This window comes from Vidua chalybeata, chromosome Z (assembly GCF_026979565.1).
Source record: "Vidua chalybeata isolate OUT-0048 chromosome Z, bVidCha1 merged haplotype, whole genome shotgun sequence".
Classification (NCBI taxonomy): domain Eukaryota; kingdom Metazoa; phylum Chordata; class Aves; order Passeriformes; family Viduidae; genus Vidua; species Vidua chalybeata.
The window spans coordinates 10622339-10649061 of NC_071570.1; the positions used below are offsets into that span (position 1 = coordinate 10622339).

At 35.6% G+C, this 26723-nt stretch overlaps 1 protein-coding gene across 1 annotated transcript in view; it reads left to right on the forward strand.

Moving 5' to 3' along the window:
* The window catches only part of CNTNAP4 (contactin associated protein family member 4), a 216820-nt gene that overhangs the window by 126533 nt on the left and 63564 nt on the right, over window positions 1-26723 (forward strand). Inside the window, exons 4-9 of the mRNA XM_053931894.1 lie at window positions 5261-5408; window positions 14579-14782; window positions 14945-15129; window positions 16815-16958; window positions 19346-19607; window positions 26086-26232. Coding sequence (XP_053787869.1) covers window positions 5261-5408; window positions 14579-14782; window positions 14945-15129; window positions 16815-16958; window positions 19346-19607; window positions 26086-26232 — 1090 coding nt within the window. The remainder of the gene's footprint in view (window positions 1-5260; window positions 5409-14578; window positions 14783-14944; window positions 15130-16814; window positions 16959-19345; window positions 19608-26085; window positions 26233-26723) is intronic.

Below are 26723 nucleotides of genomic sequence, written 5' to 3' on the forward strand. Positions count from 1 at the left end.
TCTTCTTTGGTTTTTAACTTCCGAGATCATCACAGCTACCTTTGGAATATCAGAATCTAAATTCATTAACTACAGATCCATAGTATAAAAAGCACATCTATATTCATTTCAGGTAAAGAGTAAGCTAATCTTCAAGCTAATATTCAATGTTAACGATTGTGTAGAATTCCAGTAATAATATTATGAAACACACTCATATTTTCAATTTTCAGGAATATCTCTGAGGTCTGTGTGATTAGGTATTAATAAATAAAGCATAGTAGATTCATACTATATATTGGGATTTTACAAGGAAGAATTGTTATGATAATTTTTAAAGGGAGAATGTTGCGCCTAGTTGTGTCAATACAAGAGCTCCCTCTGATGGTGGCAAGTTACTCCACATAAAATTTTTTACTACATCTGAATGATGAAAGGAAATAAGGTAGATGGAAGAATTCAAAGCACCTGTTGTGGCTGGTGGCTTACAAAAAGATATTTTTATTTTTATTTTATTTTATTTACTAGTCCCCATACCATGTCATCTGGAAAATTAAATACCTTTTCATTTCAGCTATATTGAACATGAAAGGAATAAAGAGAGAGACAGAAAACACAGTTTATTAAGCACATTTCCAAATGAGCTGTTGATAAACCTCTTCTGACTAACAGTAGCTGTTGAAGGGCCCTTTCATACATGCCTGCAATGTTACATCCAACTGCTACTACTGTAACAAGAAAAAAAACCCACGACCTTTTTTCCATTAGGTTAATTTTAGATATTGAAGTCTCCCTCTTCGATGTTAATATGAAAGCAAATTGTTTCAATTTTTTTCTCAAAAATAACAAAATCCACAACAACAACAAAAAAGGAACACCCCAAAAATAAACCCCAAACAAAACAGAAGGGCAGAAGTAATATCTAGAGTCCATTTAGAAATATCAGGTATCACCTTTGATAAATTAACTGGCAAGTGTGGTCTCATCCTCTCCTCATCTCTTAATTCTGGAGCTGTTCTGGAACTTATGTAAAGTTATGCTAATATTTCACTCACATAGTAAAGGACAAAAAAAAAAAAAAGAGGAAGAACCATGACAGTATAAAACACTCACCAAATGTAAAGAAATAAGAGAAAGAGATAGACTGAAAGAGAATTGATACAATTTACTCCACTATCCTGCCTCTGAGTGACAGTGATGGAAAGCTGTAAGTACAGGAGTGGGGATTTAGATGGTACAATCAGTGAACATTGACTGGAACAACAATTTATGATGGTTTTCTGCCAAGTTTTTTTTTCGGTTTGTCTGGTCTATATTAATCAGGTTGTCATTAATATGTGCTGTCCTTTTTTTACAAAAGACATTATGAACACTCAGATTTATGAGTATGTGTAACTGCTGTGTGTTTTAATCAATTTTAGGTAACACTACTATATTTCAACTGTATCTTCAAACAATTCAAGATCTAGTGAAAGTTACAGTGAATAACCTATGGCACAGGGCTTCTCACTATAATACCACTGTTAGTATTTTATATGAAACATATAATTTTGACCTAGCCATAATTGCAATGTGGACATCTAGAAAAGGAGAGAATTGTCTGGTACAGTGTTCTCTGGTCAGAGTGAAGGACTTTCACATTTCTTCACTTTAACTGAAAAGTTCATACTTGTTGACTTTGGGGAGCAACTTCAATAGGCTAATAATAATTCACCACAGTGATAATATCTTGAGAAGGATGAGTCCAAGTGTTTGGATTCTTGTTCAGAAAAACTATCAATTGAAGTGTACTTGTACTGTGTACTAAGTTATCTGAAATAGATACTCCTTTTTTTTTTTTACTGAGATGTAAATAATTTAAACTGTAATATCAACTTGGATGTAATTTAGAAGTATTGGGAGAAAATGGGAGAGATGAGTCAATCCTGCAGCATTTTTTTTTTTTTATGCAGTAGTTTATACAAACAGTTCCAAGTTACTTCATGCTGATGTTTTCAGCTGCTTTTTCTGGTGTTGGTACTAGAATTTATAAACCACATGATGAAGTTAGACCCATCCTGAGGTACACTAGTACCACAGCTTCTCTTCCAACAAAGTTATTCAGGTTTGGTCCCATTCCAGGCCTTATTGTTTAACACTGATGGGGCTTTGCAGCTAAGTATACTTATATTTATTTATATAGGTATATTTTTTAAAATAATATTTGTAATAAATATATTTACTCAATGGGTACACAACTTATGTAAAATCTTTGTGCATATTATTTAGTGTTATTTTTCTACAGTGTATATATAGTATATTATACAGGAAAAGTTACATTTGTAAATAAAGGTCATGTCCTCTAGATTATCTGAATTGTGGGTCCTACACAGTTTCATTTCTGGGGGAATTTTTGATTGGTGAGAAAGTTTTGGACAGGATGCCTATATATCCCTGGCTGACACCTACATGGGCTTTCTACATAGAGGATGGACAGAGAAACCAAGGAGTTTTTTTACTTTGTCTTGATGCAAGCTTACCTTCACAATCATTCTGAGCTTGCCAATGCCCTTCTGTAGACAGGACTTAGCTTTACCAATCTGGAATGCTTCTGTGATTTCTGACACTGTAATGAACTGAATCATTCTGTCTTCAAAGCAGGCTTAAAGTAGCTCGAGATAAAGAAATTACTGGGTTAAAAATTGAGTAGGACAGTTAAACCAAGTTTGAGAGCAGTGCAGGCTCTCAGTTCATGCTTCAGTACAGCCCAGAATACTTTTACTTAATATTTTTATCTACTTAGATGTCTCTGCTTTAAGTGGCCCTGTTACTGTTTACAGCTAAACTGCAATATAGTATTTCAGTGTTTCAAAAACTGCATTCTTTGAGGAAGATGGTATGTTTTCAAGCTATTAGGAAGCAGTATAATATAGTACCTATATAAGAGTCAATAAACAGTTGTATTGGGTTAAGTGTATAACCCTATTAATATTTATGCAAACAATGTTTATTAGGTGCAATTATTAGGTGTATTATTCCTATTAACTGAGGGCTGTATGACATCTTTTTAACATTATCTTTTGACATTAGATATCTGTGTAGGTTGTGAGGACTCTGCATAATCTAAAGTAATGGCGTGTTCCTTATATGTAATTTGGCATAAGAATGAATTGGTCTGAACAGTCTAAAGAAGAGGGGTAGGATGAAAGAAGCTCATTATATGGTTCTAAATTTTATGTTTTAAAGATTGCTGGATTGCACCATGAAACAGTAATTGTGTTCTACTGTAAAGACAGGACTGTCTGAAATGTCAAATATAATTCTCCTCTAAAAAGCTTTCAGGCTACTTTCATAGGTTTCAGGTACACCTTTAGTACTGTAACCTGGAAAAAAAGCAGTCTGATTTTGTCCTCTCTTTTTTTTGAAGTGGACTTAGACTGAAAAAAAAAAATCAAAATATTTATTTTAACCTTTAGACTGTTTAAAACAAGCAATAAAGACCCATTTAATACTCAACACAATTGATACACTGTAAAATGTGGTTTTCCCAGATAAACGCCTTGTAAAATTACAGAAAAAAATACTGGTTTCTAAACTAGCCATTCTGAGTGGTGTTAAAGGAGTAGTCTGAAGTATTTTTAGGTTATTGTTGAAGCCAAACCCCAATTTTTAAATTAAAAAATACATGGTCTAAATATATCCTACAGTAAAAAAAAATCAAGCCACATACAATCTGTTTTCAAAACTTAAACTAATTTTTATGAGGTGGCTGGTCTCCAAAAGCAATTTTGCAAAAAATTAAATCTTAACTGAACACTTCATTTGCTCACAGTACTTAAATTTCTGGGGCCTGGTTCTGGTTCAGTCAACAAACTAATTAGCACTTTCATGGGCAGTTATATTTGTTACAGACTACAAATAGGATATGAAGGGGCAAGGGGTCTGGAAGGTCTCACCCTCCAAATAGTAGGTTTTCTCTGATTTTTGTCATATTTCCACCTTTACATGCTGTGTTAGTGGAATTACAAAGCACGAAGCTGAAAGTGGACATTCAAAGTCACTAGCTCTCATTGCTTATTGCTAGCCTAATAAGTTATCTTAAATAAGCCAATTCACTAACTGTTCACTAACGGTTTTCATTTTGATTGGCTAGTTGGTTTGGTTTGGGGTCTTTTTATTTAATTTATTTTCCCCATTGGAAGTTCAATGATTATAATTTATTGAAATTTTACTAGTACAGGAGAGAGAAGGTACAAAAATCTGTGTATAGAAAGATAAATAATGAATGCAGTGAAGCTCACCTCTGTTTCTAAAACTTATGGGAAGAGAAGCTGCATACCTAAAAATGTTGGTTGCTACGTACTTCTCCAGCTGCAACATCTGTGGCTTATAGCTATGGCAACAGCACTGTTCATACAGCCAGAGAGGTGTAATCTTTTAAATACTGCTCATCTAAATATTTCAGAGAATCATCAGATATTTGGATTCAAAATGTCTGAACAAATTCTTTATGCTTCACCATGAACAGGTAATGACAAAGAAACACCACACAACCCAGAGAAATGAGAAAATATTCTCTAGTTTTTAGAATGGTATAGTTTATTATTACAGCTTTTTAAAATTTTCTTCTTTACATTTTTATGTATTTCTGTTTTCTTTATATAAGAAAAAGGGAAAGTAGTTTTATCGGTTAAATACTGCAAAAAAGTTTACTTTTTTTTTCACCTTGTTAAAAAACTGAAATAAAGAGTCTTCTTTTTTAACAAGACACTGAAACACATCCATTTTACAATACTTCAGATTCTTTACTTGGAAACAAGTCTTTTATTACCATGATCTGTCAGTATAAGACCATTTTAAATACAGCATGCTATGCATTTGAAAAGCAGGCTTGAAATGAAATCCATTTAGCCTTTCAATAGAAGGAATTTGTATACATCACTGTTTTCTTATGCTAAAGTGTTAGATAGAGCACTGAAATGTGAGGATATTCCACATGTTTTTTGACAGGAATGTTTGGGTTTGCAGGGTCTGTTCACTGAAATTTTAGAAGCTGTTAAATACTTTGCGGTGTGGGGCATCAGTGCTAAATACACAGATGAGTTAACACCTTATCTAAAAGAATCTTCAATATTGAATCATCAAATGTTCCTATGGAATTCACTAACAACTGCATTTTATTCCTGTGCTTGACTGTTTGCCAGATGAAGTGGAAATAAAATACATGAAAAGATCAGTGATACTTCCATGTATTTCTGTATTCAATGTGGATGTGGCTGATTTCATTTTCATTTTCTTCTAGGCCTTTTCTGGAAACACAAATGCAGACAGTGTTGTGTACTATAAGCTTCAGCATTCTATTAAAGCAAGATTTCTCCGTTTTGTGCCTTTGGACTGGAATCCAAATGGCAGGATTGGAATGCGCATTGAAGTGTACGGATGCACATATAGTAAGTTTATTTCTGAGTCAGCTAAATGAAATTAATCTTCATCAATGTCTCTTGCTGCCTAAATAGCATTTGAAAGTAGATTTCTAAGACTAAATTTAATCTCAAATAAAACTGATTTAATAAGTTTATGTGCATACTACAGTATTTCTACATCAACTATCAATATGTGATGCTTATTTTCCAGTCCTTTCTGTATTGGAATGAATGGTGTGGACAAAATCCAATAACTGATTTTATGCAAATTCATTCTTTTTTTTTTGTCATAGTCCTAAAAATTGCATCTTAACATGGTATACTTGCTATCTATCTGAAGGCCAAAATATGCTAAATGTTTACAATTTTAAATCTATATGGTCTTGATCCTGAGCCAGTAAATACAACTAGATAGATCCACAAATAAAAAATTGAAGGACACTTTCAAAATTGAAGGACACACAGTTTTTGTATATTTAAGGGGTACTTTTAGAATAGCTTTTGTGCCCTTAATAACTGACATAAGCCTTTGGAAGTAGATTGCATAAGTATCATGGTTTTATTGATCTGCTGAACAGTGTAAATATTCCTGACATCTTCCTGTTGCAGTTTTTCATCCATGGATTTTTTAAAAAATTTGTCTATGTAAGTTTTTTTACTGCTTTTTTATTCTTCACATCTCTTCACCATGATGGAAACAGAATTTATTTTAAGCAACCTTTTTAACTGCTTTTTGTGCATACTTTTATCTGTTGTTTTGTTTTGTTTTGTTTTGTTTTTCAACTTCTTTATTTAAGTTATACTTTCTATGGTTGATCTCTTTTGAATGATCTCCATATACCTGTTTTCTATTGCCATGCATTTTTATCTGACCTTAAGTGGTTATCAGGAAAACATATCTCTGAGCTTTCTGCCTTAACTTTTTAAAATTGGTAAAAGTTAGGATAACTTAGGATATTGAAAATTTAAACTTGGATGCAGGAGATTAGGTCACCTCAGAAGTCAGGTGAACTTCCTCATCCCAGAAAACAGACATCTCATACCAGGAGAAGAGCCTGAAAGGCTCACACCAAATTCCTCATTGACAGCTGCCTTGAGACTGGGAACATGACTTATGATTCCTAGAATGATCTGACAAAATGGCCTTGAAAACTGAGTCACTGAGAAATATGACCATGATTCAACTTACCCCCAACTCTTTTAAGTTCCAGGACAACTAAATTTTAAAAATGGAGGCTGAACAGATGAATTTATCATTCAAAGCTGAAGTCTCATCTGAGTCTTCCATTTGAGACCTGATTTTTGTGGTGCATGATGGCAGAATAGTCTTTCTTCTCTTTAAGCTTCACTTTAAAATTCATTGATAGTCATCAGCTTTGCTTCTTCACAGTCCTTCACCTTGTGGATGTGATAACATTTAAATCCTTACTTAGTTTTGCTCTAAAACATCTTCAAACTGAAGAGATCTCTTTTGACCATGCCTAAAAGCCAGATATTAATTATTTATATTCACTATAATAATTTTCTCTTGCGAGATCCATATTATGGCTCTTTTCTGTGTCTTGCCTGTTGCCCACCTGTGGAAAACTCTATGAGTCTAAAGGATAAATAAAGTGTCCATGCAACTGAAAAAAAGAAAGCATTTAGAATAAGCTTAGAATAACTTAGAATAAGTTATGAAATTAAAATATTTTTGTGTAGCCATTAACTATTTTTGAGGAAGATTATAATTTTTTGCATGTTACATAACATGGCACAGAATGTATCCTATAGATAGCTTATAGAAGTAAATCAACTATAGTTATCTTCTAAGATTAGGATGAATTTAAAAAGAATATTTACTTCATCCATTATTCACTATGATGCAGTATGTGAAGAATATGATGGCATCAAAAATACGTAAATTTTTTTAAGCTGGTTAAGATTTTCTCTGAATTAATGATATTGAGCGTTCAAGAAATGCTTTTTTTCCCCTATTTATAAATGCTATCATTCCAAATGAATTGCAGACTTCTTATAATTTCTGTATTTATTTTGATTATCTCCTGATTACCTAGTGCCTTTACTGGGCAAATTCAGTGGTTGCCATTGAAGACAAACCAGGCAATTATAGATTTACAGTTTTAAAAATTATTTTAAAATGTAAAAGCTTAATACTTTCTCTCCAGTTATCAGGCACAATGAGGACATGCATTTATTGTTATAATGTGCCTGGCTCTTTTTGAATAACTGTACTTTTCACAGTGGGACCAGAAAAAAAAGCAGAAATGCCAATAACTACTTTAGCTTTGATTCACATGTTTTACATGTCCCATTTTCTCATCCTTTCCTTCAGAGAGCTCTCACTGGGCATTAGATTTTAAGACTAAACAATTCTCTTTTCATTTGCTATCAAGTATGTGAACTGTGTTCTGTATTCAAGTGCAAATGCACCAATTTAATTCTTCAGTTTTACCTGTTAGAAAATACACAACTAAAACTAAACTTGCAAGAATACAGGATGTAGATCTCTCTACTCCATAAAGTGATGTGAAAAAAAGTATGTCTCTATGTTCTAAAAACGTCATTACTATCTTAATAACGTCATAATACTGAGTAAATTTTGACACTACTTCAAATCTGCTATCTTCCAGTCAAATGCCTGCTCTGAATAACTTTGCCTAGTATTCTCAAAAAGTGTTTCCCCTTTAATTACAGTCTCAGTGAGGCTTGGTCATAGTCATTATATTTTCCTGTAGGATGTAGCAGATTATAATGGGGTTTTTCTCTTTCTTTCTTTTTTTTTATTTTTTTTTTTTACATACCACTCGTTTTCTCCGATAAACTGTTTAGATGAAGGACTGTCACATTTTAGATGTTTCTAAAGTGTGCATCCAGACAAGCCCTTCCATTTTTGTCTCAGCATTCATTGAGTAGAAAGGCCAAATAAGGGTAGTCAGTTATGGACTTATATGAAATATTTAAAGAGTCCCCCTTCCCTTTTTTTTTTAGCTTTGAGTTCTTCTCACTCTGCCGTCTCTGCAATGTTCCTTGGTTTTTTAACGCATGTTCTACAGTCATTTAAAGAAAGGAAAAGAGGGAGAGAGGGAGGGAGGCAGACAGGCAGGCAGGAAGGAAAGGAAGGCAGGAAGGCAAGGAAGAAAGTTGCAGAAGCAAGTTGCGGAAGGAAGGAAGGAAGTTGTGGAAGGAAGTTGCAGAAGTTGTGGAAGGAAGTTGCGGAAGGAAGTTACGGAAGTTCGGAAGGAAGGAAGGAAAGAAGGAAGGAAGTTGCAGAAGGAAGTTGCGGAAGGAAGTTGCGGAAGGAAGGAAGGAAGTTGCGGAAGGAAGTTGCGGAAGGAAGTTGCGGAAGTTGCGGAAGTTGCGGAAGTTGCGGAAGTTGCGGAAGTTGCGGAAGTTGCGGAAGTTGCGGAAGGAAGGAAGGAAGGAAGGAAGGAAGGAAGGAAGGAAGTTGCGGAAGGAAGTTGCGGAAGGAAGTTGCGGAAGGAAGGAAGTTGCGGAAGGAAGGAAGTTGCGGAAGGAAGGAAGTTGCGGAAGGAAGTTGCGGAAGGAAGTTGCGGAAGGAAGTTGCGGAAGGAAGGAAGGAAGGAAGGAAGGAAGGAAGGAAGGAAGGAAGGAAGGAAGGAAGGAAGGAAGGAAGGAAGGAAGGAAGGAAGGAAGGAAGGAAGGAAGGAAGGAAGGAAGGAAGGAAGGAAGGAAGGAAGGAAGGAAGGAAGGAAGGAAGGAAGGAAGGAAGGAAGGAAGGAAGGAAGGAAGGAAGGAAGGAAGGAAGGAAGGAAGGAAGGAAGGAAGGAAGGAAGGAAGGAAGGAAGGAAGGAAGGAAGGAAGGAAGGAAGGAAGGAAGGAAGGAAGGAAGGAAGGAAGGAAGGAAGGAAGGAAGGAAGGAAGGAAGGAAGGAAGGAAGGAAGGAAGGAAGGAAGGAAGGAAGGAAGGAAGGAAGGAAGGAAGGAAGGAAGGAAGGAAGGAAGGAAGGAAGGAAGGAAGTTGCGGAAGGAAGGAAGGAAGTTGCGGAAGGAAGGAAGGAAGTTGCGGAAGGAAGTTGCGGAAGGAAGTTGCGGAAGGAAGTTGCGGAAGGAAGTTGCGGAAGGAAGTTGCGGAAGGAAGTTAGGAAGGAAGGAAGGAAGGAAGGAAGGAAGGAAGGAAGGAAGGAAGGAAGGAAGGAAGGAAGGAAGGAAGGAAGGAAGGAAGGAAGGAAGGAAGGAAGGAAGGAAGGAAGGAAGGAAGGAAGGAAGGAAGGAAGGAAGGAAGGAAGGAAGGAAGGAAGGAAGGAAGGAAGGAAGGAAGGAAGGAAGGAAGGAAGGAAGGAAGGAAGGAAGGAAGGAAGGAAGGAAGGAAGGAAGGAAGGAAGGAAGGAAGGAAGGAAGGAAGGAAGGAAGGAAGGAAGGAAGGAAGGAAGGAAGGAAGGAAGGAAGGAAGGAAGGAAGGAAGGAAGGAAGGAAGGAAGGAAGGAAGGAAGGAAGGAAGGAAGGAAGGAAGGAAGGAAGGAAGTTGCGGAAGGAAGGAAGGAAGGAAGTTGCGGAAGGAAGGAAGTTGCGGAAGGAAGGAAGTTGCGGAAGGAAGGAAGGAAGGAAGTTGCGGAAGGAAGGAAGGAAGGAAGGAAGGAAGTTGCGGAAGGAAGGAAGTTGCGGAAGGAAGGAAGTTGCGGAAGGAAGGAAGTTGCGGAAGGAAGGAAGGAAGGAAGGAAGGAAGTTGCGGAAGGAAGGAAGTTGCGGAAGGAAGGAAGGAAGGAAGTTGCGGAAGGAAGGAAGGAAGGAAGGAAGGAAGGAAGTTGCGGAAGGAAGGAAGGAAGGAAGGAAGTTGCGGAAGGAAGGAAGTTGCGGAAGGAAGGAAGGAAGGAAGGAAGGAAGGAAGGAAGGAAGGAAGGAAGGAAGGAAGGAAGGAAGGAAGGAAGTTGCGGAAGGAAGGAAGGAAGGAAGGAAGGAAGGAAGGAAGGAAGGAAGGAAGGAAGGAAGGAAGGAAGGAAGGAAGGAAGGAAGGAAGGAAGGAAGGAAGGAAGGAAGGAAGGAAGGAAGGAAGGAAGGAAGGAAGGAAGGAAGGAAGGAAGGAAGGAAGGAAGGAAGGAAGGAAGGAAGGAAGGAAGGAAGGAAGGAAGGAAGGAAGGAAGGAAGGAAGGAAGGAAGGAAGGAAGGAAGGAAGGAAGGAAGGAAGGAAGGAAGGAAGGAAGGAAGTTGCGGAAGGAAGTTGCGGAAGGAAGGAAGGAAGGAAGTTGCGGAAGGAAGGAAGTTGCGGAAGGAAGTTGCGGAAGGAAGTTGCGGAAGTTGCGGAAGTTGCGGAAGTTGCGGAAGTTGCGGAAGTTGCGGAAGGAAGGAAGGAAGGAAGGAAGGAAGGAAGGAAGTTGCGGAAGGAAGTTGCGGAAGGAAGTTGCGGAAGGAAGTTGCGGAAGTTGCGGAAGTTGCGGAAGTTGCGGAAGGAGGGAAGGAAGGAAGGAAGGAAGGAAGGAAGGAAGGAAGGAAGGAAGGAAGGAAGGAAGGAAGGAAGGAAGGAAGGAAGGAAGGAAGGAAGGAAGGAAGGAAGGAAGGAAGGAAGGAAGGAAGGAAGGAAGGAAGGAAGGAAGGAAGGAAGGAAGGAAGGAAGGAAGGAAGGAAGGAAGGAAGGAAGGAAGGAAGGAAGGAAGGAAGGAAGGAAGGAAGGAAGGAAGGAAGGAAGGAAGGAAGGAAGGAAGGAAGGAAGGAAGGAAGGAAGGAAGGAAGGAAGGAAGGAAGGAAGGAAGGAAGGAAGGAAGGAAGGAAGGAAGGAAGGAAGGAAGGAAGGAAGGAAGGAAGGAAGGAAGGAAGGAAGGAAGGAAGGAAGGAAGGAAGGAAGGAAGGAAGGAAGGAAGGAAGGAAGGAAGGAAGGAAGGAAGGAAGGAAGGAAGGAAGGAAGGAAGGAAGAAAAAGAAAGAAAAGAAAGAAATAGAGAAAGAGAGAGAGAAAGAGAGAGAGAAAGAAAGAGAGAAAAGAGAGAGAAAGAGAGAAAGGGAGAAAGGGAGAAAGGGAGAGAGAAAGAGAGAAAGAAAGAGAGAAAGGGAGAAAGAAAGGGAGAAAGAAAGAGAGAAAGAGAAAGAAAGAAAGAAAGAAAGAAAGAAAGAAGAAAGAAAGAAAGAAAGAAAGAAGAAAGAAAGAAAGAAAGAAAAGAAAGAAAGAAAGAAAGAAAGAAAGAAAGAAAGAAAGAAAGAAAGAAAGAAAGAAAGAAAGAAGAAAGAAAGAAAGAAAGAAAGAAAGAAAGAAAGAAAGAAAGAAAGAAGAAAGAAAGAAAGAAAGAAAGAAGAAAGAAAGAAAGAAAGAAAGAAAGAAGAAAGAAAGAAAGAAAGAAAGAAAGAAAGAAAGAAAGAAAGAAAGAAAGAAAGAAGAAAGAAAGAAGAAAGAAAGAAAGAAAGAAAGAAGAAAGAAAGAAAGAAAGAAAGAGAAAGAGAGAAAGAGGGAGAAAGAGAGAAAGAGAGGAAAGAGAGAAAGAGAGAAAGAAAGAAAGAAAGAAAGAGAAAGAAAGAAAGAAGAAAGAAAGAAAGAAAGAAAGAAAGAAAGAAGAAAGAAAGAAAGAAAGAAAAAGAAAGAAAGAAAGAAAAGAAAAAAAGAAAGAAAGAAAGAAAGAAAGAAAGAAAGAAAGAAAGAAAGAAAGAAAGAAAGAAAGAAAGAAAGAAAGAAAGAAAGAAAGAAAGAAGAAAGAAAGAAAGAAAGAAAGAAAGAAAAGAAAGAGAAAGATCCTTTGTTTTCTACCTCCAGGTGTTCAACCTACCTTCATGTGAAGCGATAAAACATCTGCTTGTTCCATGACAACACTGCAAATACGCTGTGCTGAACCTCAGCCAAAAATCTGTCTGAAGCCTCTGCATGATAGTTCTTTCTATTTAGTGTGTACAAAAGAGAACAATGAGTTTCTACTGACATTTCCTGTGTCTTGTTCCTGAAATGCCAGATTGTGACAATTAAACCATGTAAAACACAGTTAAGGTTAAGCTATGTCGTGACACTTAAAAAAAGGGATATTAGGAATGTGCTTAGCTTACAATTTCTCCTCTTCATTACAGTACTCTCTTATCTTCTAGTGAACCTGTAGAAAACCAATAGTCTAAAAATAGAAATCAAAGAAACAAAAAGGTGGGAATTTTTTTTGGCATAGTGGGCAGAAAGATAGGTTTAAATCTGAAAATGACAAATATATAAAGTTGTAGAATATAGGTAACTGGAAAATAAATATATAATGCATATTCAAAATTGTCAGTTCTGTATGTTAGGATACCTAAGAAAAAGCACTGCAGATACTGCTCAAACCCTTTTTTCTTCTATCACATCTAATTGTAGTGAAGTTTTTTCAGCATTTCCTTCCTGGCTGAAATACTTTAGGTCAATATTACAGTTACATCAGTCAAAGAAAGGACTTCATATCCTCTTCTGACTGGAATAATGGCCAGTTGGCTTGCATTGGTTTACTTTTTTTTTTCTTTATAGAACATTAGCATCAAATTCAATTGATGTAAAGATTAAAAAAAAAATATTCAAAGACATTTCAACTAAAACTTTTGCTCAGGATCACTAGGAGTCTTGGTCCTGTGGTATGTGAGGCTTCCAGAATTTTCAGTTTCTCAGGGGCATTTTGTGATTTCCAAAGATATTTTTATAGTGCAGTTAGGATTTAGATCACATTAATTTAAGGAACGCACATTACAAATTGTGGAAACAAAAGATGAGTGTTCATAAAACAAGTCCACCAGTTTTATTTTTCTTATTTACAACAGTAGAGAAAATCCAGGTAGAGGACTTTGAAGTCCAGCAAGTTGCAAGTAGTTGTTAAATAAGAGAGGAAAATCTTATGGTACTCTGGATATGTGCCCACATTTTATTTATCTTTATAACCCTGCAGGACACCCAAGCTGTCTTTCTCACAACTCTTTAAATATATTTCTGGGGGTAATGTATGGATGGTGAAGACAAGGCCTGTGTGAGAAATGTGACAAGAATTTTGATTGCCATCTGCAACCCTTTCACAATCTTCATTAATTCATGGGGTGAGGGCAGGGGCAAAATTTAATTTTGTTTCTTTTCCAAATTTAGACAAAACAGATATTGCTTCTTAGGAACTAGTGCTGCAGAATAGTGTAAGGGATTTTGGAGAGCCATGTTAATGTTGTTTATCCTGTTGCCCCAATAACTAATAAGAAGAGTATATTCCCAATCTTACGGTTATCATTGCCTACTAAGAATGTCTAGTTAGCTGGTTTGATAGATGTATATAAATGTACAAGTGGTCTTATTGAAGTCTTTATTGAAGCTATTCTGCATCACATTCATTATTTTAATTCATTAATTAACACTTTTCATTCAATGACAAAAGGAAGTAAAATGGTTAATCTAGGGTTCATATTTAGGTAGAACATTATGTTGATTCATTGTACATTTGATAAATTGATTCTTCATTATCAAAATATAAAGAAAATCATTCACTCAACAAGACCTTTATGAAAATGGAATATAAATTACTAATCTAATGTACAAGAGTTAATTTGAATTCATTCCATTTCCATGCTGAAAATATGGAGAAATATTTTTAATGAAATTATATAAAGTTAGTAAATAGATAATGAGTTTCCCTTGACTTGCAAGAAGTCAACCAATCAGTCGAAAAAACATTTTATTGAGTGTCCTTTACATCTTCATTCACTTCAAAAATATATTTTTCAAGGGTAATTACTTTTTTCTTCATTACATATGAACTGTGAATACTCTATGAGCTTTTTATAGTGTTATCAGTTCCTTGGTGTGTGTCTTGTTCAATCTGCACTGATTTTGACAGATATTCATAAAATCAGTTAGCCCAATTCCCTTCCCTTCCCAAAGGTCAGCGCAGCTTTGGCTTTTTTTTTGGTCTTGATTTTGTTCATTGGGATGAATTGCACATAAATTAATAGCGATTTTCAGCGTAAGAATACAAGTAAAAATAGAAATGGTCAAAGTACTTCATATCTCCAAGGAAAGGAAGACCAGCATATGAGAACATTATTAGATTTGAATAGAGGCCAGATCTTTTCTCACATGGTTTTATTATCTAGTTATGCCATCATCATTAAAACACAACAGTCTTAATATACAGGGAAAAATAAAGTACGATTTACTGTGCACAAGTGATCAGAGATGTTAGTGATGGAACTTCATACCATATTGAAGTAACATGCAACTGTTTCTTTTAGACATAGCATTATACATTATCTTTCATTTCTTTACTTCTAGGGTCTGAGGTGGTTGGCTTTGATGGGAAAAGTTGTCTAATTTACACATTAAATAAAAAACTCATTAATGCACTGAAAGATGTGATTTCTCTGAAGTTTAAGACAATGCAAAGTGATGGAATTCTCCTCCACAGAGAAGGACAAAATGGAGACCACATCACCATGGAATTAACTAAAGGGAAGCTGTCCCTACTCATTAATTTAGGTAACAGCTATAGTCTCATAAAGTCTAATACAGTTACTAGGTATTTCTTGACTAAAACTTTTGTTAAACTGTTAAGTGGATTTTAATGTTGAACTAGCAGTATATTTTTGAATAATTATATTTTTGAATGAAATTAATAGATTTTATTTTTCTTCTTTCAAGGTGATACTAAAACTCATCCTACTATTGCCCAAATTAATATTACGCTGGGCAGCCTTTTGGATGATCAACACTGGCATTCTGTTCTCATTGAGCATTTTAACAATCAAGTAAACTTTACAGTGGATAAACACACTCATCATTTTCATGCCAAAGGAGAATTCAGTTATTTGGACCTTGATTATGAGGTGTGAAAATTATCTTTCCTTTATTACATTTATTTCCTTTGTTATGCAAATGCACAGAAACAGGCAAAGGAAACAGAACTTAAGGAAATTTGTAGTCCTTAATACCTTGGGGATTTTCTGTCTGTTAAGGAAATGAATCAATGAAAAAAAAAATGTTCTTAGAGTACAAATCTTCCACTAGACTCAACTCAGTATTTTCAAAAGACCATCTTTTTCATCTCAGAATTCATTAATACCTTTGTTTTAGTAGATCTGCGAATGTGATAAACAATATTGTAAACATAATGAATGAGACCCAACTCAATGCTGTTATTTAATGAATATTAATGTTATGAATATAAAACTCGATGAAAATTGCAATGTCAGCATAAAAAACATTGCAGAAATATTTATATCAATACTTAAATCCCTGCTAGATCTGAAAATTATGCTGTGGAAAAAATGTTTCTTGCACAAATAGTAGATTCATGAAAAGTAGTAGATGTAATATGCTGTGAAATTTTCCTGCCTGTGGTTAAAAATACCACTATTTCACAGTTGAAATGTGATGACTGGCTGCTTTATGTTTGCCCTATACTGTTTGTTGGATAAGACAATGAGTGATAGAGCAAAATGTCAGGAACCTGCAGACTTTATTGTACTCATTCAATTTTTAAGTATTTTAGAGTGAGATGTCATGCTGTTCTGTGTCTGCATTATTCTATTTCAAAAATATCTGCTCAGAATTTCTGAATGTAAATCATAATATCAAAGTTTGGAGGATCATATTAATTAAAAAAAAAAGCAAGAGCAAAAATAACTGGTTGACAATTTGTTTTAAAACAAATTTAAAAATTGAAAGGTTAATAGTTTAGACTGACCTTTTTTACAATGTTGTCTAAAACAGATTTGAAATATGTGAGCTCAAATGTTCACTTATACTGGAATCCTATTTCTGATAATGTAAAAGAGTTAAAATATAGACGAGAGCAGAACTAAGGTCACCCTTGTGGCAATGTTTTTCTAAAATTATTTACTGCTTTCTAGCAGCTTTTGCCTTAGGGCAGGGATGTATTTAGAAGGAATGATATTCTTGAATTTAGTAGCTCTCAATGGGTTTTTATTTTTGTTAAATCTTCCAATCTCTTTCTGAAACTAAGTAATTTTACAGCACCATACAAAGGAACTGCACAACCTAAGCATTTTGAAAGGGAAAATGTACCTCCTTTAGTTTGTTTCAAATCTGTCCTAGAATAATGTAATTTGATGCAGTCTTGCTTTCTATTATAGTAGTTATGGTGTGCACAGAGTGGAGAAGTTAGGCTCAAATTTCTAAAGAAGTTGTTGCTAATTGTCCTCTCCCTTTTTACACTGTTTTGCATAGTCTCCCTGTACTTGGCCTTGTCCTTCTTCTCCTTGGTTTCAGAGCTGTAATGGACCCTGAAAACGGATTCAAGACACAGATACTTATCAGAAGAAGATAAAAAAGCCAAAATGTCAGAATGATTTGCTACATACATTTGACTTGATATAGCCTAATTTTTTGTTAGCCTATTCTTTTAATATGTAGATGTGATACAGTGAAATACACAAGAAGTCGCAGATTCATTATAGGCTAGTCTTTGACTTCTGCTCTTACAGTATAGTCAACTTCTTTCCTTAGAAAATTACTTAATAGTATTATTGATTTCTCTTCTCTTTCTAAGCTCAGCTTTGGAGGGATCCCAGTGCCTGGAAAATCAGGGACATTATCACGCAGGAACTTTCATGGGTGTTTTGAAAATATTTATTATAATGGAGTGAACATTATTGACCTGGCCAGGAGGCATAAATCTCAGATCTACATTGTGGTAAGAGATTTATAGTTAAGAAAGAATAAATAACTAAAACAGAGAAAAAGATCACAACCACTTTCAAATCCAACCTGTTGTAGCACACAGTTCTAGTAAAATCTATGTTAGGTAATGAAAGGAAAATGAAGTAATTACCAAGCTGGGCTACTTTTCATTATATGCTGAGTAGACTCATCCTAGTAGAAAAGGCAGGATGTATTTTATTTTTGAGATCTTGAGCTGATATTTAGATAATGTCTGATATCACAATGTTGTGTGCTATCTAACTGGGTGACAAAAGTCAGTGAGTAACAAGATGCATCAGAAACCATCAAATCTTTGGCTTTGTAGCAAAGTATATGTGCCTGACTAATAAGAACACCAGCAGTATGTTTTAAAAGTTCTTTATTTCTGAGGACACTGATCCACTTTGTCCAGAGCATTATAATTTTGATAAATCAGTTCTGTTTTTCAATTTATACTGATCTTTTTCTGAAGACCTTTAGTTTAGGTTGGTGGGTTTAATGCATTTATTGTGACAAGGCCAGAAGTCATATTATCCAAATTCCTACCTTTTAGAGAAACAATTCCAATAACAAAACAAATGTCTTCTGTATTATAAAAGGCTTTCTAGACATTTTACTGAGTCCTTTGCTGTTGGTTTTGTTTTGTTTTGTTTTTCCCTAGAACAGCAAGGATCGTCTCTGTTTGCAACATGTACTTATTTAGCAGCAGGAAATGCAGAGGTCATAGAAATCTGCTCAGAATTATTAAAAATATATTAAATGCTTTCATGATCCAAATATTTTAACTTGGATTTCTATTCAGAATACAAAGAATCAAATTTGATCTCTGTCATAGAAGAAATTTGTCTCTGTCATAGAAGAAATTGATGAGAGGCATCACTTTTCATGTGAATTTCACTGGAAATATTCTAAAATTATCTGAGCTTGTACATCTGCATGATGCTTATGAATACTGGGGAATGGGCAGTTATAGCAGGCTCTGGGTAGACTAGTGGAAGGGCATCTATGAACTTATCTGTAATAGAATATATAATTACTTTCATGTCAAATGTTTTAAATTGTTGTGCTACTTTCAAAACTATTTAGGAGATGCTTCATAATTTAAATATTATAGAAAGAATCTCTGTTACCACAGAATCCCTGTTAAATAGGCACTTTATTTGGGGAGTCTGGAAATGACCAGCTTTTAACATTTAAGGTTTATTAATCTGATGAGTACCTTTTTACTGTGTGTCAGTTTAGCTGACCATTTATGTACAGCTGAGCTCGTAAGACAAAGCTTTTACTTATTTATCTATTTTCCTTAAAGAAAATGAAAACCCATAAACTTTAATACTTTGCCACACCATGGACTAGTGAATACTTTTCTTAAATTGATTTTAAAGCTACTTAATGTGTGGTCAAAGTTTTATGTATGCTCAAAAGTTTAAAACATCTTAGTGTTGAACAGAAATTAGGTGCACTTTAAATTCCAAAAACCTTAATCTTTAGTAATCCTTTTTCCAGAACAAATTAGTTATAGTTCAAGTGGTGTCAGCAAGTCATTAGATCAGAGTGCTCAGTGTACTACTATCAAGCACCATAAAGTGTTAATTAACTCTGACACCAGATGCAAAAAATGCATTATTCCCATTCCAGATTTCTTATCTGCATCACTAAGTACAAGTACAGATGCAGGTTACTCTCAGAAGTTCTCAATTAATTCAACCACAAGATTATGTAAGAAATAGTTATTTCAGAAGAAGGTAAGCACAAAATAAATGCTAGGTGAATAAATCTGACTCATCATCTAGTCCTTATGGGCCTGCTTGAAAACACATTCCCTCTTAACTTGAAAAGTATGTGCTGTGCATTTGTAAGTAGCAAGAGTTTATATGTGGAATTTTTCTGTTTGTGAAAACAAATACTGTAGTTGGTGCACATTTCCAATTGCATTAATTTGGAATTTTTTTTCTTAAATTTAACACCATCTTAAACAACCAGTGCCAGCTCAACATTCTTCTCTGCATCCACGCATTTAGACCCATGTAAGTGTTTACATGCAGTCAGTGGCATGGCATTTATTTGTCATTGAAGAATTTGCCAAGTCCCTAATGCTTACTGAGGCTGAGCCAACCCGGGAACTCCTGAAGTAGCATTAAATCAGCCTCATAATTTAGGATCTTAAGTCATTCCCTCAAAGGTCTGTGCCACTCTGTGCAGGCAGATGAGTCTACTCTGGTCAGACAACTATGTTAACATTTCTCAAACTGATGATGTTCATGTTTGATTTTTAGACTAATACATTCAAGTACTATGTACCGTGTTTTGAAACTGCAGTTTCCATGAAGAAATTCTCATGACTCTTCCTAATGCCATATTTGTTTTATTTATTTCTAGGGCAATATGTCTTTCTCATGTTTAGAGCCACGGGTGGTTCCTGTTACATTTCTGAGCTCCAGCAGTTTCCTGGCACTGCGAGGCACATCAGGGCAAGATGAAGTATTTGTCAGTTTTCAGTTTCGCACTTGGAACAAGGAAGGACTTCTGTTATCCAGTAAACTGCACTGGTCTTCTGGTGGTTTCCTCTTATATCTGAGTGATGGGAGGGTCAAAATCAATCTTCATAAAACAGGAAAAGTACTGAGTGACATCACTACAGGTAACAGAAATTAAGAAAAAAAATTACAAGACGCCTATGCATAAAATAAAAAAAAATTTAGTTATTTATTTAGTACTTGCTTTCTTGACTTTTTTTTTATTAGTTTGTGTGCAGCTTTGCTTTACTCGTGGGAATTTTACACCCAATTATTTCTAAATGCTTTCTTTTTTCACAAATATACCTATTCTTTTTTCCCCATGAGTGAGCAGAAATTACTTGCAGTAATATAGACTGAAAAATTGAATCCTTAATTTAACATGCATACACTGTGTACAGCTCATGTGTATAACCTGGGAAATCTAAGCAACTTTCTCAGTTGTGAAGTGTAAGAAATTTAGTCGCTTACTCTGTCAAGCTAAGTCATTAAGATGTTTTTTTGCCATTTATCTGTGCTTTCAAAAGGTATCAAGTAACAAATATTTTTATAAAGTTATAGATCACTATAAATATAATGTCTGTTATTTTTAGAGTTCTCAATTGCAGGTATATCCATTAGTCTGGGACAGTGGATGCCTAATATCAGATTGTGTTTCAGAAAACCAGGGCAAGTTTGAGTCTAAGATTAAAAAGAAAAGGTAACTTGAGGAAAATGAATATCTGAGAGCTAAAGGGTCACTTTTGTAGTTAAACACTGAATCAAGACTAGATCATCTAGTTTTGATAGTGCACTGCTAGGCATCCCTCAAGGTAAAACAGATTTTCAGAAAGCTAGTACCTAGTCTACTCTTCTGATGAGTAATTTCACCGTTGGCAAACAAATATGTCAAGACAAAAGGATGAAGCTACTATAGTGATACACAGTCATGTTAGAGAGTATTCAGTTGGGATTCTAAGCAGATTCCAGCTTTAACTTTCTCTCTGCCTGGCAGGAATGGGACTAAGTCTTTCACAAAGAGTCTCCTCAGTTTTTCTGAGCACTGTTGGCAGTTGATGTGGGAACAACAAGACTGTTAGCCCAGTCAGGAATCTCCATCTTTCAGGAAATATGACAGCAGGACAGAAAAACATCATCTCCACCTTCAAAGGCTTTTTATAAAATGCTGAGATCCAGTAACATCCCCATGTAATAACATCATCACCTTCACCTAGCAGCTCTTCATCAGTATTGTACTATTGTCTGTCATTCCATGTATCACAGCTACCTTAGAGCTTCTCATTTTTATGCAAACAAATTGAATTTTGCCCTTTACTTGTAGATTGATTATATGATGTGATATGATATGATGAGTCCTAAGACAGAAAAAAAGACAATAGAAATTAGGTGGATAAGAGGGATTACAAGGAATGTATCATATGAGGAAATTGAAGATGGGGTTGGAGTGGTTTCTGTATGGACAAAGATGACCAGAGTCCAGTAGCAGGAGGAATGTAGAAGCAATGGTGAATTTGGATGCAGAAAACACATTTATGATATCCAAAACATCACTTGATCTTTGATTCATTTTGACCCATACACAAGCATGTATTTTCAATTTCGTATTCACAAAGCAGAATATTATCAGTGTAAAAGAAACCAGGTTAGTTCCAGTTATGTAACAAAAAACAAGAGAGAAACCCCCAAACTAGTTGTAATCAGTATAAAGACAAAATAAGGATCAACTAATCTAAATTGTTCTCAAAACTTATTAGGCAGTATAATGCAAAGGGAGCAAAGCAGAACAAAGAAGGACAGAGAAACAGCCACAGGATTTGAACATGAGGTCTCCTTAATCTTTGTTCCATGCCCCTGTTTCTTTGATCGATTCCTTGCTTGAAATCCTCTTAATAAATGAAAATTCCTTCCCTTTCTTGAGGGGGAAGGGGAAAGGGGAAGGGGAAAGGGGAAGGGGAAAGGGGAAGGGGAAAGGGGAAGGGGAAGGGGAAGGGGAAGGGGAAGGGGAAGGGGAAGGGGAAGGGGGAAGGGGAAAGGGGAAGGGGAAAGGGGAAGGGGAAGGGGGAAGGGGAAAGGGGAAGGGGAAAGGGGAAGGGGGAAGGGGAAGGGGAAGGGGGAAGGGGAAAGGGGAAGGGGAAAGGGGAAGGGGAAGGGGAAAGGGGAAGGGGGAAGGGGAAGGGGGAACGGGAAGGGGGAAGGGGAAAGGGGAAGGGGGAAGAGGAAAGGGAAGGGGAAAGGGGAAGGGGAAAGGGGAAGGGGAAAGGGGAAGGGGAAGGGGAAGGGGAAAGGAGAAGGGGAAGGGGAAGGGGAAGGGGAAGGGGAAGGGGAAGGGGAAGGGGAAGGGGAAGGGAGAAAGAAACTGTGAAGTTCATTATATTTCTACTGGTGTATAATGATTACAAGTAAAATTTTAAACCGTTGATTATTTTAACTCAGGAAAAGACTATAAGCCTGTAATGACCACAGATAATGTTGAAATTTACATAAATACTTTCATCCTGTTCCTGTGGGTGATAATAGGAAGAGCTCTGGTATTTTTTATTTTCTAAAATAACTGATGCACAGAGTACCACTTTAATGACAAGAAATTTCCCTAGGCTTACCATTTGAAAATGTCAATTTCTTAGTAAGAATGTCAGTGGCATGTAGTTAGCAGTGATGAATTTGGTTTTTTAGGAGCTATTTCAATTGCTGTTCAATTGGGTGATGTATGTTAAAGAAACTGTTGCCATGCACTATTTTAACAGACTGGCTGATGGTGGTGACACTTTTAACAGCAGTAGGTAGACTTGCACATGGGGCAATTTATTCCATTTCAAAGCTGCAATGCAATACATAAAATATTAGTGTAAACATCCCAAAATAAATCTTGACGTTCTATGCTGAAACAGCATGTCATGTTCTCATGCTAGATTAAGCTTTCCATTCATAAAGTCTAACAGGAGGAATTGTGTTTGTCTTTGTAAAGGCAAAAGCTACAGCAAAATCATCTTATTCTCTTCTGAGAAGTAATTTATCTAACAAAACCATATGGGAAACTTTTCCTTGAGTTTTTGAAGTGTTTGTTGTAGAAATCACTGAAGCAATTCAAGTCTGCATTTGGAGGTTGAGTAATTAAATTATGGATGGTTGGACTGAAGATTTGCTCCCCTACAGGCAAGGATTTATGACCTGACTTTCACATGCAAACACACACACACACACACATAATATTTGATAACTAAATCTGAGCATATTTCTTTATGCACAAGTCTTAAATTAATTATCCGATGTTTTTTAAGAATTTCTTTAACCATATAAAACTGAGGAGAATGGCATGTTGTTTCATAACTAATTAAGTTATAGTGAGTTCTATCTTTCTTTTGCAGAACGGCTGCTTAATATCTTTCATTTGTAGCCTCTTTTGCAAGTAGTACATCAAATATTCACAAAGAAATAACAAAGATTTTTTTTTTAAAAAGAGAAAACACAAAGTTAATTTGTTTTGAATTATGAGACCAAAGTGAATTACAATATGTGTAAATGTTAGATTTTATAACTCAGTTTCTTCTTTGACACTCTATTTCTATGCAGCTTTTAATTTCCATGCAGTTTTAGTTAAGTGATGGAATTTCATTGTTATACTTCAGACTAATCTATAAATTACTTCCTCTAAACTTTTTTTTTTTTTTGTTTCTCACTGAATAATTTATATACACTGTATTTTATACATGTCTTCCTGAGGTCAGGTATCATTGTTCTGCAAGACATCCCATAGACCCTATTTTAATACTTAAATTTAAAATGATGGAACTCATGAGAATAAATGGACATCTTGTTTAACAGCTACCTTATTATGTACTAAAAAAACTAATGGCTTTGATTTTCCTGTTTATTTGTGGTTAAGCATTTTTCTAACTCATAGTAGAGCAGCAGACAATATAAGTTTCAGATGGAATGTAGATTTTGGTAGTCCACTGGCCTCTTCCACTTAGATGTTTTACCAGTCAGTGACTGTACACAAGCAAATGTAAATTTAGTCAAAGTTCTCAATTCAAGGGCTAAAATGAACAGTTTTCTTCAGAGTGTCTTGTGCTCCCACAATGGCATTCCTTAGTTCTTGGAGTTAATAAAAGGGATTTCTAGGAAGTCTTAACTTCAGCTACATGGACATTGTTGAATATCTCTAATCATGCCAGCCACTAAGAAGGGGAGATAAAATATCCATCCCAAAATCATATAGTAGGTCAGCAAGGTGAATTACAATCAACAAACCAAAAAGTGTAAAATTCATATTCTTAATTTTCCAGTAACCAAAACTTCTGATGGTCTGAAATACCATTCTTTATATGTTAGGACAGCCTCTTACCTACCTTCACAGTCAAATATTGCAAAGTTTTGAATATGGTTTACCCACCAAAACAAGAAGCTACTGTAGCAGGATGCACAACTAAGAATTAAAGCCAGTTATCCTTGTAACAATTAAAATAAAAGTGACAGAGGTTATTGCTAGATTTAATATTTTCAGTAATGACATAGGTAGTGTGATCAAGTGTATCCTCAGCAAGTTTGCTGTTGACACCAACCTGTGGTGCAGTTGATTTGCTCTAGGGAATGAATGCAACCCTTGGTAGATTTGAAGATGGAAGGTGCTTGATAGACTTGAAGAATGGACCCATGTGAAGCTTATGAAGCTCAGCAAAGCTAAATGCAAATTCCTGCACCTGGGTTTGAGTGCTTCCCAGTATCAGTACAGGCTGGGGGAGGAAGGGATTAAGAGCAGGCCTGTCAAGAAGAACTTGGGGGTGCTGGTAGATGAGACCCCACCTCAAGAACTCCTTCAAGCTCTAGGGTCCCCAGCACAAGAAAAACATGGTCCTACTAGAGAGAGACAGGAGTAGGGCCATGAAAATTATCAGAGGACTGGAGCACATCTCCATGAAGACAGGCTGAGAGAGTCGGTATTGTTCAGTCTGGGAAAAAAAAAAAAACTTTAGGGAGACCTAATTGTGGCCTTTGAATACATAAGAGAAGGCCTTATTCAATACATAAAAAAGGTATTTTTACTTTCTTTACAATAATGGAGATTTTTATTCTTTTTTTCCTCCAAGGATCTGCAGTGGCAGAACTAGAGGTTCCTTAAATTTTAAAGTGATTTTTAAAATTCAAAAATTTAAAATTAATTTAATTTAATTTTAAAATTTTAAATTAATTTAATTTTTAAAAATTTTAAAGTGATACAGGTTATATTTACATGTTCCGCTCCTGGAAATGTTCAAGGGTATGTTGTATGGGGGTTTTGGCAACCTGATCCAGTAAAAAAAATTCCTGCAAAGAGGAGCATTGATCAAACTGTTTTTTGATTGCAGCCCAAATAAATCACTTGAAGTACCTATGGGAGGCTGGGGCTAAAGCAAAATGTTTAGGATTTCTTGTTACATGTTCCTTAATAAATATGCTGACTGAAGTGAGGAGAAAATGAGAGAAAAGGTGTATAGGACTAATATAATCTTAAGTACATTGGAGATATTATCTAGGTGATAGTTCATCTGAGTTTGCAATGTCCTTCTAGGGTTTATCTCTTCATTTTATTTCAGTCTTGTATTTAGATTGTGGTAGTCAACAATCTATGGATCCTAATTATGTTATAGTTTAGCTATTTTAATCTTCTCATATTTCCCTTTTTATTTCTTTCTGTTTGAATAAATCTCTTAACTCATGGACTGTTACTGCAGCATATACAACGTTCTAGAGAGGACTACATAAATACATTAAATTTCAATAGGGAAATCACAGATCACAAATCACAGGCATTCTGCAGTCAAGAAAATACTTTGCCTAATTTAATGGTTTTATTCTTTGTTCTTCACTGAAAGAAGTACATTTGTCCTGAAGAATACTCAAGAACATGATTGACTTTAAGCACTTGTTAAAGATAATAACATGGTAACATGCTGCCCTGTGTAGAATTTATATATATATACATAAGTGTTTTCCAGAATCAGGGCTATAGGTTTATTGCTTTGTCATACCTTACACCTACACAGCCAGAGGTAATGTAAATTTGTGGTTGTGGCTAAACTCACAGAAAATTTTCTCACACATGTACAATAAAAGAATCAGCTGAAAGCAAAATTGTCTTGTGGCACTGACATGATGATTACTGAACCTTTTAGCATCTACAGTATTTTGCTATTTTGCCATATTGTAATATAATGACCACTTTGTAACAGTGTAATAAAAATATGTACTATGTGTAAAATACTATATCTACCATTACAATGATGTTTTAATGATAACCTCCTTGGATTGAGAGGATACTCTTCGCAGTCATTACATTAAATTAATATATTACAGATAATTAGCCTACAACAATAGTACTACAGCACTAAGACTTAATCACTGAAGTAGCTTTATTTTTTATTTATCAAATGTGAAGCAAGGTTCTGTCTTCACAAAAGATGCTTATGCTTATTAAGTTCTTTTTCATTTTACTCTCACTTAGAGATTTTATGTGGACAATGATTGCTCTCTTGGTTCCTTCTCTTCTCAATTCTAAAACATTTAGATAGGTATAACAATAGGTGGAAGTTCATACTAAATTTTGGGGTTTTATTTTTCTTTCAGGTGCTGGATTAAATAACGGCCAGTGGCATTCTGTATCTCTCTCTGTCAAAAGGAGTCGTATCAGTGTAAGAGTGGACAATGATGTGACCTCATCTGCTCATGCCTTCATACCTCTGCAGATTTATTCAGATGTTTTCTACTTTGGAGGTAAAATATTGTTGTTTGTTTATATAAGCAATATCCAACAGTTACACATCAATTTTTCCTGACTATCTAATCAAATGAAAATAATTGTTTGGCTTGCTTCAAGTCTTCTTTGCCTAGCTTGGTTTGGGCACTGTTATGATGTTTCCATTTCCTTTGAATGTTCGGTGGAATAAATCACCACCCTAAATTCTTGGTCACTTTTTAAATTGTCATAAGTTGTATTGTGTTCTGATAATTGAATATAGTCTGGCTGACAATCAAACAGACACACAAAGGTTTCTTTTGCTGCAGACTTATTGTTTTGCTAAATGAATATTTTGGAGAGTCTTCCACTGTAATGACTTTAAGTTTTCACCTTAAGTATATGTTTATCTGTGTAAATACCCTCTTTGTATGATACATAGACTTATTTTTTTTAACCACAGTGTATAACTTTTCTACATTTGATGAATATAATTTGTATTGAGAAACCTATATGTACATATGTCTTC